The following is a 14018-nucleotide window of genomic DNA, read 5'->3' as shown; positions in this document are numbered from 1 at the left end:
CAGGGGTAGGTCTGTGTGCCTGGCTGGCCAGCCTGTGATGGTGGTGTATTCACTACCCTGGCAGTAATGGATGGAAGGCCAGGCAGGGGTAGGTCTGTGTGCCTGGCTGGCCAGCCTGTGATGGGGGTGTATTCACTACCCTGGCAGTAATGGATGGAAGGCCAGGCAGGGTTAGGTCTGTGTGCCTGGCTGGCCAGCCTGTGATGGTGGTGTATTCACTACCCTGGCAGTAATGGATGGAAGGCCAGGCAGGGGTAGGTCTGTGTGCCTGGCTGGCCAGCCTGTGATGGGGGTGTATTCACTACCCTGGCAGTAATGGAGGGTAGGTCAGGCAGGGGTAGGTCTGTGTGCCTGGCTGGCCAGCCTGTGATGGGGGTGTATTCACTACCCTGGCAGTAATGGAGGGTAGGTCTGCGTGCCTGGCTGGCCAGCCTGTGATGGGGGTGTATTCATTACCCTGGCAGTAATGGATGGAAGGCCAGGCAGGGGTAGGTCTGTGTGCCTGGCTGGCCAGCCTGTGATGGTGGTGTATTCATTACCCTGGCAGTAATGGAGGGTAGGTCTGCGTGCCTGGCTGGCCAGCCTGTGATGGGGGTGTATTCATTACCCTGGCAGTAATGGATGGAAGGCCAGGCAGGGGTAGGTCTGTGTGCCTGGCTGGCCAGCCTGTGATGGTGGTGTATTCACTACCCTGGCAGTAATGGATGGAAGGCCATGCAGGGGTAGGTCTGTGTGCCTGGCTGGCCAGCCTGTGATGGGGGTGTATTCATTACCCTGGCAGTAATGGAGGGTAGGTCTGTGTGCCTGGCTGGCCAGCCTGTGATGGGGGTGTATTCATTACCCTGGCAGTAATGGAGGGTAGGTCTGTGTTCCCGGCTGGCCAGCCTGTGATGGTGGTGTATTCACTACCCTGGCAGTAATGGAGGGTAGGTCTGTGTTCCCGGCCGGCCAGCCTGTGATGGTGGTGTATTCATTACCCTGGCAGTAATGGAGGGTAGGTCTGTGTGCCTGGCTGGCCAGCCTGTGATGGTGGTGTATTCATTACCCTGGCAGTAGTGGAGGGTAGGTCTGTGTGCCTGGCTGGCCAGCCTGTGATGGTGGTGTATTCATTACCCTGGCAGTAGTGGAGGGTAGGTCTGTGTGCCTGGCTAGCCAGCCTGTGATGGGGGTGTATTCATTACCCTGGCAGTAATGGAGGGTAGGTCTGTGTGCCTGGCTGGCCAGCCTGTGATGGGGGTGTATTCATTACCCTGGCAGTAATGGAGGGTAGGTCTGTGTGCCCGGCTGGCCAGCCTGTGATGGGGGTGTATTCATTACCCTGGCAGTAATGGAGGGTAGGTCTGTGTGCCCGGCTGGCCAGCCTGTGATGGGGGTGTATTCATTACCCTGGCAGTAATGGATGGAAGGCCATGCAGGGGTAGGTCTGTGTGCCTGGCTGGCCAGCCTGTGATGGTGGTGTATTCATTACCCTGGCAGTAATGGATGGAAGGCCAGGCAGGGGTAGGTCTGTGTGCCCGGCCGGCCAGCCTGTGATGGTGGTGTATTCATTACCCTGGCAGTAATGGATGGAAGACCAGGCAGGGGTAGGTCTGTGTGCCTGGCTGGCCAGCCTGTGATGGTGGTGTATTCATTACCCTGGCAGTAATGGAGGGTAGGTCTGTGTGCCTGGCTGGCCAGCCTGTGATGGGGGTGTATTCATTACCCTGGCAGTAATGGATGGAAGGCCAGGCAGGGGTAGGTCTGTGTGCCCGGCCGGCCAGCCTGTGATGGTGGTGTATTCATTACCCTGGCAGTAATGGATGGAAGACCAGGCAGGGGTAGGTCTGTGTGCCCGGCCGGCCAGCCTGTGATGGTGGTGTATTCATTTCCCTGGCAGTAATGGATGGAAGACCAGGCAGGGGTAGGTCTGTGTGCTTGGCTGGCCAGCCTGTGATGGGGGTGTATTCATTACCCTGGCAGTAATGGAGGGTAGGTCTGTGTGCCTGGCTGGCCAGCCTGTGATGGTGGTGTATTCATTACCCTGGCAGTAATGGAGGGTAGGTCTGTGTGCCTGGCTGGCCAGCCTGTGATGGGGGTGTATTCATTACCCTGGCAGTAATGGATGGAAGGCCAGGCAGGGGTAGGTCTGTGTGCCCGGCCGGCCAGCCTGTGATGGTGGTGTATTCATTACCCTGGCAGTAATGGATGGAAGGCCAGGCAGGGGTAGGTCTGTGTGCCTGGCTGGCCAGCCTGTGATGGGGGTGTATTCATTACCCTGGCAGTAATGGATGGAAGGCCAGGCAGGGGTAGGTCTGTGTGCCCGGCCGGCCAGCCTGTGATGGTGGTGTATTCATTACCCTGGCAGTAATGGATGGAAGACCAGGCAGGGGTAGGTCTGTGTGCCCGGCCGGCCAGCCTGTGATGGTGGTGTATTCATTTCCCTGGCAGTAATGGATGGAAGACCAGGCGGGGTAGGTCTGTGTGCTTGGCTGGCCAGCCTGTGATGGGGGTGTATTCATTACCCTGGCAGTAATGGAGGGTAGGTCTGTGTGCCTGGCTGGCCAGCCTGTGATGGTGGTGTATTCATTACCCTGGCAGTAATGGATGGAAGGCCAGGCAGGGGTAGGTCTGTGTTCCCGGCCGGCCAGCCTGTGATGGTGGTGTATTCATTACCCTGGCAGTAATGGATGGAAGACCAGGCAGGGGTAGGTCTGTGTGCCCGGCCGGCCAGCCTGTGATGGTGGTGTATTCATTACCCTGGCAGTAATGGATGGAAGACCAGGCAGGGGTAGGTCTGTGTGCCTGGCTGGCCAGCCTGTGGTGGTGGTGTATTCACTACCCTGGCAGTAATGGATGGAAGGCCAGGCAGGGGTAGGTCTGTGTGCCCGGCCGGCCAGCCTGTGGTGGTGGTGTATTCATTACCCTGGCAGTAATGGATGGAAGGCCAGGCAGGGGTAGGTCTGTGTGCCCGGCCGGCCAGCCTGTGATGGTGGTGTATTCATTACCCTGGCAGTAATGGAGGGTAGGTCTGTGTGCCCGGCCGGCCAGCCTGTGATGGTGGTGTATTCATTACCCTGGCAGTAATGGAGGGTAGGTCTGTGTGCCCGGCCGGCCAGCCTGTGGTTTTGTGTGGATGCTTCATTACGAGGCAGCTCTCTTTTATTAAAGCTCTCCTTTCTCTCCCTCATACAGCAGACTCACGCCTGGTCGGTTCCCATGTCAGCCCTGCATATCAGCAGTCTCATATAATCCTGCCCCCCGGCTACAAACTCTCCTCTCCACCTAGGAGTGGTTTACCCACTTTCTCGTACTTGATACAGAAGCGAATTGAGAAACTGAAAGAGGGAAAAGAAAGAAAAGGGAGAAAAATCTGTTTCCCAGCGGTTTAACATCCTGCTCAACCCCTGTGTGTGAGAAGAAAGAAACGCTTTGCACAAAGAGGGCTCCATCTTTTGTCGGATGGAACACTTGAGGTCTAAGCAGGGCTGGTCCCCCTGCCTCTCCGCCCCCTCTACCCCCTCCTCCTCATCCCCCACCCTCGCCCTCCAATTATGTTCCCTTTGTCACCACAGACATATTTGGCATGAGGGGGCTCATGATGGGGTAATCTTCCTGAGTCTGTCCTGAATCTCTGAAATCCCACGATAACATCCCACAGAAAATTGCTGTCAAAAATAGTCTGGAAAACTGTCTTCCAGGAAAGGAAATCTGCCAGGGAGGTTGGAGGATTGCCATGGTAAACATACAACCAGCTGTTCTGTCTCAGCCAGCCCCCAGGACAATGTAAAGCATACCCACAACTTCTCCTCAGGTCACACTCATAACAACACACTATAGAAAACATCTCAGTTGTCTGTCTGTTCTTCCAAGCAGTTCTTAGTTAACAAGACAACTATGTTGTTCTACTTTGTAAAGAGTTGAGAGGAACAGTTGTCTGAGAAAGAGCGAGAGAGAGAGACTCACCATCAGAGCTGACAGTGTCTAGATGTCCAGGGTGTCCCCCCTGTCCTGTGTCTCTGTAGTCCACCCAGTTAATTCCTTCCAGACTGTCATAGTTGGACGTAGCGCTGTCCTCTACCGGTACCACTGTGAAATGGGGCATGTTTTCATATGCTGGTTAGGCCGTAATCCCCAGTATCTCCGGATAGGCTTTTAGCAGCTAGCGGTTAGCGCTGTCCTGCCAGCCTTGATCAGCCAGCTCAACTCCCAGGCAGTCAGTCAGTCCTACTAATCTCAGCAGCATTCCACTACCCTGCGCTCACTTCCTCTGAGCACATTACCATACCATAGCCCTGCCCCCTCTACCAGCCCCGACCAGGCCGGCCTCCTGGGCTGCTTGTGTGAATAAAAGAGGTGCTGCCTGTCATGTAGCCTGGGATACTCAGTCTGGCAGGGGAGGAGAGGACTCAGACACACAGTCAGTGTCCCACTGTCGTCAGCACCACTGACTCATATCATATACTCAGTCTGGCAGGGGAGGAGAGGACTCAGACACAGTCAGTGTCCCACTGTCGTCAGCACCACTGACTCATATCATATACTCAGTCTGGCAGGGGAGGAGAGGACTCAGACACAGTCAGTGTCCCACTGTCGTCAGCACCACTGACTCATATCATATACTCAGTCTGGCAGGGGAGGAGAGGACTCAGACACAGTCAGTGTCCCACTGTCGTCAGCACCACTGACTCATATCATATACTCAGTCTGGCAGGGGAGGAGAGGACTCAGACACAGTCAGTGTCCCACTGTCGTCAGCACCACTGACTCATATCATATACTCAGTCTGGCAGGGGAGGAGAGGACTCAGACACAGTCAGTGTCCCACTGTCGTCAGCACAGCACCACTGACTCATATCATATACTCAGTCTGGCAGGGGAGGAGAGGACTCAGACACAGTCAGTGTCCCACTGTCGTCAGCACCACTGACTCATATCATATACTCAGTCTGGCAGGGGAGGAGAGGACTCAGACACAGTCAGTGTCCCACTGTCGTCAGCACCACTGACTCATATCATATACTCAGTCTGGCAGGGGAGGAGAGGACTCAGACACAGTCAGTGTCCCACTGTCGTCAGCACCACTGACTCATATCATATACTCAGTCTGGCAGGGGAGGAGAGGACTCAGACACAGTCAGTGTCCCACTGTCGTCAGCACCACTGACTCATATCATATACTCAGTCTGGCAGGGGAGGAGAGGACTCAGACACAGTCAGTGTCCCACTGTCGTCAGCACCACTGACTCATATCATATACTCAGTCTGGCAGGGGAGGAGAGGACTCAGACACAGTCAGTGTCCCACTGTCATCAGCACCACTGACTCATATCATATACTCAGTCTGGCAGGGGAGGAGAGGACTCAGACACAGTCAGTGTCCCACTGTCGTCAGCACCACTGACTCATATCATATACTCAGTCTGGCAGGGGAGGAGAGGACTCAGACACAGTCAGTGTCCCACTGTCGTCAGCACCACTGACTCATATCATATACTCAGTCTGGCAGGGGAGGAGAGGACTCAGACACAGTCAGTGTCCCACTGTCGTCAGCACCACTGACTCATATCATATACTCAGTCTGGCAGGGGAGGAGAGGACTCAGACACAGTCAGTGTCCCACTGTCGTCAGCACCACTGACTCATATCATATACTCAGTCTGGCAGGGGAGGAGAGGACTCAGACACAGTCAGTGTCCCACTGTCGTCAGCACCACTGACTCATATCATATACTCAGTCTGGCAGGGGAGGAGAGGACTCAGACACAGTCAGTGTCCCACTGTCGTCAGCACCACTGACTCATATCATATACTCAGTCTGGCAGGGGAGGAGAGGACTCTGAAACACAGTCAGTGTCCCACTGTCGTCAGCACCACTGACTCATATCATATACTCAGTCTGGCAGGGGAGGAGAGGACTCAGACACAGTCAGTGTCCCACTGTCGTCAGCACCACTGACTCATATCATATACTCAGTCTGGCAGGGGAGGAGAGGACTCAGACACAGTCAGTGTCCCACTGTCGTCAGCACCACTGACTCATATCATATACTCAGTCTGGCAGGGGAGGAGAGGACTCAGACACAGTCAGTGTCCCACTGTCGTCAGCACCACTGACTCATATCATATACTCAGTCTGGCAGGGGAGGAGAGGACTCTGAAACAGTCAGTGTCCCACTGTCGTCAGCACCACTGACTCATATCATATACTCAGTCTGGCAGGGGAGGAGAGGACTCTGAAACACAGTCAGTGTCCCACTGTCGTCAGCACCACTGACTCATATCATATACTCAGTGGTCATATACTGAGAGAGAGGGAGAAAATAGGGACAGCAGAGAAACCCATTCCATGGATATGTTGTTAATTGACTCTCTCCACACTGAACACTGTCTCTCACACTCACACACACACACACACACACACACACACACACACACACACACACACACACACACACACACACACACACACACACACACACACACACACACACACACACACACACACACACACACACACACACACACACACACACACACACAGACTGACTGACAAACAGTCCTCTGTGTATCTGAGACGTGGCAGTTTGGAAAATAATCAAATAAACCACGTGTTTGTTTGAGAGAGAGAGAGAGTGCGAGAGAAAAGAGAGAGAGATAAAGAGAGTCGAGAGAGGGAGTGAGAGAGAGAGAGCGAGACGGAGAGAGACGAGAGAGAATGAGAGAGAGAGAAAGAGAGCGAGAGAGACAGGGAGAGAGAGACAGAGAGGGAGTGAGAGAGAGAGAGAGTGCGAGAGAAAAGAGAGAGAGATAAAGAGAGTCGAGAGAGGGAGTGAGAGAGAGAGAGAGCGAGACGGAGAGAGACGAGAGAGAATGAGAGAGAGAGAAAGAGAGCGAGAGAGACAGGGAGAGAGAGACAGAGAGGGAGTGAGAGAGAGAGAGAGTGCGAGAGAAAAGAGAGAGAGATAAAGAGAGTCGAGAGAGGGAGTGAGAGAGAGAGAGCGAGACGGAGAGAGACGAGAGAGAATGAGAGAGAGAGAAAGAGAGCGAGAGAGACAGGGAGCGAGAGACAGAGAGGGAGTGAGAGAGAGAGAGAAAGCGTGTAACACAAACCCTGCGTTTGGCATAAGCAGAGGAAAATATGACACAGTGAACTACCCAACTCTCCCCCTCCTATTCCTACAAACAACATAATGCTGATGTCATATCAGCCTTTGACCTGAGGAACAGACAGCAACATCCTGTGTATTCCTAAACTGTGTAGGCCTACAATATAAATTATTCTGCTTTCCTTTTAGGCCTTATAGCTGTAATACAATACAGTAAAATTATACAGTACAATTACTGTATACAGTAAAATAAACATGAACGGAATCTTTACAACAGAATCTTTACAGCGTCTTTACCACAACGACCCAACCCAAAGCATCAGTAACAGACTGCAGCTGGAAGAAAAACCTCATGTGCTCTCATGTCTTTGGCACTCCTCCCTAGAGCTGTATGGTTTGTTTTAACTTTCTAATCATTGTTTTTTGTTTGACATACATTTCAAGTGAAATGTAGGGTACTGTGACATTAAAGTAACAATGTAAATTATAGGTAAGAGAATGTTGGCCTCCTGTAAATATAAATAGCCATCTAATACATTTTTACCCATAATCCAGAACAGGCCATTTTAGTTGTGCGTTTCATGGCATCTATTTAAGATATCAGGGGAACGAACCTTAAATAACATCATCTCTTTCCTTCCCTCTTTCACTGAGAGCCAGAAGTCCCCAGGAAGACAGATCACAGGGCCTGTAATTACAGAGGCCCATTAAACGTCCTATTTTAAGTCATTTGAGCTCGACTCTTCTGCTCTCTTTAGACTTCTGGGGCCTCTGTAGAATACGCTGCCACAGTTGGTAGAGCATGGCACTTACAAGTTGCAATACCAGGGTTATGGGTTCAATTCTCATTGGGGTCACTCAAGACTCACCCGTACGGATATGTTTGCGCTCACTCAATACTGTAAGTCACTTTGAATAAAAACATCTGCTAAATGGCACATACTATTATTATTATATTATGTAGTGGATGTCATGGGTTTACATATTTACCCCCTTCTATCTTATTGCACAATAGCCAAACTGACTGTTTTCAGTTTATGGTTCACAGTTCAATGACTGTGTTAGGAAATTAAACCGTCTGACTTTCTTGTGTAATCCAAGCAATGCTGGCAATGTCACATATTGTACTTTGGCCTGCCTTGTAACAGTCACAATAATATGCAGAACAGTTCAATATACAGTACAGTGTGTCTTTAAGTTCAATTCAGTAATACAGAATCAGTTTCAATAGACCTTTTTGAGTAAAAATATCAGACCTGGGTATTTGGAAAGACACTTGGAAAGTTTTTGAAATACTCAAATACACTGATTCAAATACACTCCCATGCTCCAGTCCCAGCCGCTGCTCGAGCCCCAACCACTGCTCCAGCCCCAACCACTGCTCCAGTCCCAGCCCCTGCTCCAGCCCCAACCACTGCTCCAGCCCCAGTCGCTGCTCCAGCTCCAGTCCCAGCCGCTTCTCCAGCCCCAGTCCCAGCCTCTGCTCCAGCCCCAACCACTGCTCCAGCCCCAACCACTGCTCTAGCCCCAGTCCCAGCCGCTGCTCCAGCCCCAGTCGCTGCTCCAGCACCAGTCCCAGCCCCTGCTCCAGCCCCAACCACTGCTCCAGCCCCAGTCCCAGCCGCTGCTCCAGCACCAGTCCCAGCCACTTCTCCAGCCCCAACCACTGCTCCAGACCCAACCACTGCTCCAGCCCCAGTCCCAGCCGCTGCTCCAGCCCGTCGCTGCTCCAGCACCAGTCCCAGCCCCTGCTCCAGCCCCAACAACTGCTCCAGCCCCAGTCCCAGCCTCTGCTCCAGCCCCAACCACTGCTCCAGCCCCAGTCCCAGCCGCTGCTCCAGCCCCATCCACTGCTCCAGCCCCAACCACTGCTCTAGCCCCAGTCCCAGCCGCTGCTCCAGCCCCAGTCCCAGCCGCTGCTCCAGCCCCAACCACTGCTCCAGCCCCAACCACAGCTCCAGCCCCAACCACTGCTCTAGCCCCAGTCCCAGCCGCTTCTCCAGCCCCAGTCCCAGCCTCTGCTCCAGCCCCAACCACTGCTCCAGCCCCAACCACTGCTCCAGCCCCAGTCCCAGCCGCTGCTCCAGCCCCAGTCCCAGCCGCTGCTCCAGCCCCAACAACTGCTCCAGCCCCAGTCCCAGCCGCTGCTCGAGCCCCAACCACTGCTCCAGCCCCAACCACAGCTCCAGCCCCAACCACTGCTCTAGCCCCAGTCCCAGCCTCTTCTCCAGCCCCAGTCCCAGCCCTGCTCCAGCCCCAACCACTGCTCCAGCCCCAGTCCCAGCCCCTGCTCCAGCCCCAACCACTGCTCCAGCCCCAGTCCACTGCTCCAGCTGCTCCAGCCCCAGTCCCAGCCCCTGCTCCAGCCCCAACCAGCCCCAACCCCAGCTCCAGCCCCAGTCCCAGCCTCTGCTCCACCACTGCTCCAGCCCCAACCACTGCTCCAGCCCCAGTCCCAGCCCCTGCTCCAGCCCCAACCACTGCTCCAGCCCCAGCCCCAGTCCCAGCCTCCCAGCCTCTGCTCCAGCCCCAACCACTGCTCCAGCCCCAGTCCCAGCCGCTGCTCCAGCCCCAGTCCCAGCCTCTGCTCCAGCCCCAACCACTGCTCCAGCCCCAGCTCCCAGCCCAGCTGCTCCCCAGCCCAAGCCCCACCACTGCTCCAGCCCCAGTCCCAGCCTCTGCTCCTCCAGCCCCAACCAGCTCTGCTCCAGCCCCAACCACTGCTCCAGCCCCAACCGCTGCTCCAGCCCCAGTCCCAGCCCAGCCCCAACCACTGCTCCAGTCCCAGCCACTGCTCCAGCCCAGCCCCTCCACCACTGCTGCTCCAGCCCCAGTCCCAGCCGCTGCTCCAGCCCCAGTCCCAGCCTCTGCTCCAGCCCAGCCCCAACCAGCCCCAGTCCCAGCTCCAGCCCCAACCCCACTGCTCCAGCCCCAGTCCCAGCCGCTGCTCCCAGCCCCAGTCCCAGCCTCTGCTCCCAGCCCCAACCACTGCTCCAGCCCCAGTCCCAGCCGCCCAGCCTGCTCCAGCCCCAGCTCCCAGTCCACTTCTCCAGCCCCAACCACTGCTCCAGCCCCAACCACTGCTCCAGCCCCAGTCCTCCAGCCCCAGCCGCTCCAGCCCCAACCACTGCTCCCCAGTCCCAGCCGGCTGCGCTGCTCCAGCCCCAGTCCCAGCCCCTGCTCCCAGCCCCAGTCACTGCTCCAGCCCCAGTCCCAGCCTCTGCTCCAGCCCCAAGCCCAGCTGCTCCAGCCCCAGTCCCAGCCCAGCCTCTGCTGCTCCAGCCCCAGTCCCAGCCTCTGCTCCAGCCCCAACCACTGCTCCAGCCCCAACCACTGCTCTAGCCCCAGTCCCAGCCGCTGCTCCAGCCCCAGCCGCTGCTCCAGCCCCAACCACTGCTCCAGCCCCAACCACTGCTCCAGCCCCAGTCCCAGCCGCTGCTCCAGCCCCCAGTCCCCCCAACCCCTCTAGTCCCAGCCCCAGTCCCTCCAGCCCCAGTCCCAGCCTGCTCCAGTCCCAGCCCCAGTGCTGCTCCAGTCCCAGCCGCTGCTCCCCCAACCACTGCCACCAAGCCAGTCCCAGCCGCTGCTCCAGCCCCAACCACTGCCCCAGTCCAGCCGCTCCAGCCCCAACCCAGCCCCACTGCTCCAGCCCCAGTCCCAGCCGCTGCTCCAGTCCCAGCCCCTGCTCCAGCCCCAACCACTGCTCCAGCCCAGCCTCTGCTCCAGTCGCTGCTCCAGCCCCAGCCCAGCTCCCAGCCCCAACCACTGCTCCAGCCCCAACCACTGCTCCAGCCCCAGTCCCAGCCTCTGCTCCAGCCCCAACCACTGCTCCAGCCCCAGTCCCAGCCCCAGTCCCAGCCTCTGCTCCAGCCCCAACCACTGCTCCAGCCCCAGTCCCAGCCCAGCCGCTGCTCCAGCCCCAGCCCCAACCACTGCTCCAGCCACTGCTCCAGCCCCAGTCCCAGCCCTTCAAACCACTGCTCCAGACCCAACCACTGCTCCAGCCCCAGTCCCAGCCGCTGCTCCCCCCAGTCGCTGCTCCAGCCCCAGTCCCAGCCCCTGCTCCAGCCCCAGTCGCTGCTCCAGCCCCAGTCCCAGCCTCTGCTCCAGCCCCAACCACTGCTCCAGCCCCAGTCCCAGCCGCTGCTCCAGCCCCAGTCCCAGCCTCTGCTCCAGCCCCAACCACTGCTCCAGCCCCAACCACTGCTCTAGCCCCAGTCCCAGCTCCAGTCCAGCCCCAGCCCAGCTGCTCCAGCCCCAACCACTGCTCCAGCCCCAGTCCCAGCCGCTGCTCCAGCCCCAGTCCCAGCCTCTGCTCCAGCCCCAACCACTGCTCCAGCCCCAACCACTGCTCCAGCCCCAGTCCCAGCCGCTGCTCCAGCCCCAGCCCCTCCAGCCCCAACCACTGCTCCAGCCCCAACCACTGCCCAGCCCCTCCAGTCCCAGCCGCTGCTCCAGCCCCAGTCTCCAGCCCCAGTCGCTGCTCCAGCCCCAGTCCCAGCCCCTGCTCCAGCCCCAACCACTGCTCCAGCCCCAGTCCCAGCCTCTGCTCCAGCCCCAACCACTGCTCCAGCCCCAGTCCCAGCCGCTGCTCCAGCCCCAGTCCCAGCCTCTGCTCCAGCCCCAACCACTGCTCCAGCCCCAACCACTGCTCCAGCCCCAGTCACTGCTCCAGCCCCAGTCCCAGCGCTCCAGCTGCTCCAGCCCCAGTCCCAACTGCTCCAGCCCCAGTCCCAGCCCCTCCAGCTGCTCCAGCCCCAACCACTGCTCCAGCCCCAGTCCCAGCCACTGCTGCTCCAGTCCCAGCCCAGCTGCTCCAGCCCCAACCACTGCTCCAGCCCCAGTCCAGCTGCTCCAGCCCCAGTCCCAGCCGCTGCTCCAGCCCCAGCCACTGCTCCAGCCCCAACCACTGCTCCAGCCCCAGTCCCAGCCTGCTGCTCCAGCCACTGCCCCCCCAACCACTGCTCCAGCCCCAGTCCCAGCCGCTGCTCCAGCCCCAACCACTGCTCCAGCCCCAGTCCCAGCCGCTGCTCCAGCCCCAGTCCCAGCCTCTGCTCCAGCCCCAACCACTGCTCCAGCCCCAGTCCCAGCCGCTGCTCCAGCCCCAGTGCTCCAGCCCCAGTCCAGCTGCTCCAGCCCCAACCACTGCTCCAGCCCCAGCCCAACTCTCCCCAGCCCCAGTCCTCCAGTCCAGCCGCTGCTCTCCAGCCCCCCCAGTCGCTGCTCCAGCCCCAGTCCCAGCCTCTGCTCCAGCCCCAACCACTGCTCCAGCCCCAGTCCCAGCCTCTGCTCCAGCCCCAGCCCCAGTCCCAGCTGCTCCAGCCCCAGCCCCAACCCCTGCTCCAGCCCCAACCACTGCTCCAGCCCCAGTCCCAGCCGCTGCTCCAGCCCCAGTCCCAGCCACTGCTCCAGCCCCAACCACTGCTCCAGCCCCAACCAGCCCCAACCACTCTCCAGCCCCAGTCCCAGCCCCTGCTCCAGCCCCAGTCCCAGCCCCAACCACTGCTCCAGCCCCAACCACTGCTCCAGCCCCAGTCCCAGCCGCTGCTCCCCAGCCCCCCAACCACTGCTCCAGCCCAACCACTGCTCCAGCCCCAGTCCCAGCCGCTGCTCCAGCCCCAGTCCCAGCCTCCAGCTGCTCCAGCCCCAACCACTGCTCCAGCCCCAGCTCCAGCCCCAGTCCCAGCCCCTGCTCCAGCCCCAGTCGCTGCCCCAGTCCAGCCCCAGTCCCAGCCCCAACCACTGCTCCAGCCCAAACCACTGCTCCAGCCCCAGTCCCAGCCGCTCCCCAGCCCCAGTCCCAGCTGCTCCAGCCCCAGTCCCAGCCTCTCCCAGCTCCAGCCCCAACCACTGCTCCAGCCCCAACCACTGCTCCAGCCCCAGTCCCAGCCGCTCCAGCCCAGCCCCTGCTCCAGCCCCAGTCCCAGCCCCAGCTGCTCCAGCCCCAACCACTGCTCCAGCCCCAGTCCCAGCCGCTGCCCCAACCACTCCAGCCCCAGTCCCAGCCTCTGCTCCAGCCCCAACCACTGCTCCAGCCCCAACCACTGCTCTAGCCCCAGTCCCAGCCGCTGCTCCAGCCCCAGTCCCAGCCCAGCCCCAACCACTGCTCCAGCCCCAACCACTGCTCCAGCCCCAGTCCCAGCCGCTGCTCCAGCCTCCAGCCCCAGTCCACTGCTCCAGCCCCAACCACTGCTCCCCCAGTCCCAGCCCCTCCAGCCCCAGCCACTGCTCCAGCCCCAACCACTGCTCCAGCCCCAGTCGCTGCTCCAGCCCCAGTCCCAGCCCCTGCTCCAGCCCCAACCACTGCTCCAGCCCCAGTCCCAGCCTCTGCCCAGCCACTGCTCCAGCCCCAACCACTGCTCCAGCCCCAGTCCCAGCCGCTGCTCCCCCAGTCCCCAGTGCCCCCCAGCCGCTGCTCCAGCCCCAGTCCCAGCCTCTGCTCCAGCCCCAACCACTGCCAGCCCCAGTCCCAGCCACCCCAGTCCCAGCTCCAGCCCCAACCACTGCTCCAGCCCCAACCACTGCTCCAGCCCCAGTCCCAGCCGCTGCTCCAGCCCCAGTCTCCAGCCCCAACCACTGCTCCAGCCCCAGTCCCAGCCTCTGCTCCAGCCCCAACCACTGCTCCAGCCCCAGTCCCAGCCCCAGTCCCAGCCGCTGCTCCAGCCCAGCCTCCTCCAGCCCCAGCCACTGCTCCAGCCCCAACCACTGCTCCAGCCCCAAGCCACTGCTCCAGCCCCAGTCCCAGCCACTTCTCCAGCTGCTCCAGCCCCAGTCCCAGCCGCTGCTCCAGCCCCAGTCCAGCCCCAGTCCTCCCCAGCTGCTCCAGCCCCAACCACTGCTCCAGCCCCAATCACTGCTCTCCAGCCCCAGTCCCAGCCGCTGCTCCAGCCCCAGTCCCAGCCCAGCTCCCAGCCACTCCAGCCCCAACCACTG

At 59.4% G+C, this 14018-nt stretch overlaps 1 protein-coding gene across 1 annotated transcript in view; it reads right to left on the bottom strand.

Annotated features, from left to right (window-relative positions):
* Positions 1-4270, bottom strand: part of LOC135551275 (solute carrier family 12 member 4-like) — a 67614-nt gene extending 63344 nt beyond the window's left edge. Inside the window, 1 exon segment of the mRNA XM_064982547.1 lies at positions 3943-4270. Coding sequence (XP_064838619.1) covers positions 3943-4081 — 139 coding nt within the window. The 5' untranslated portion in view covers positions 4082-4270.
* Between the last annotated feature and the right edge of the window lie 9748 nt (positions 4271-14018).

The sequence above is a fragment of the Oncorhynchus masou genome, chromosome 1, assembly GCF_036934945.1.
Source record: "Oncorhynchus masou masou isolate Uvic2021 chromosome 1, UVic_Omas_1.1, whole genome shotgun sequence".
Lineage (NCBI taxonomy): Eukaryota > Metazoa > Chordata > Actinopteri > Salmoniformes > Salmonidae > Oncorhynchus > Oncorhynchus masou.
The sequence above is the reverse complement of the archived record's forward strand: the minus strand, read 5'-3'. Positions and strand labels throughout refer to the sequence as shown.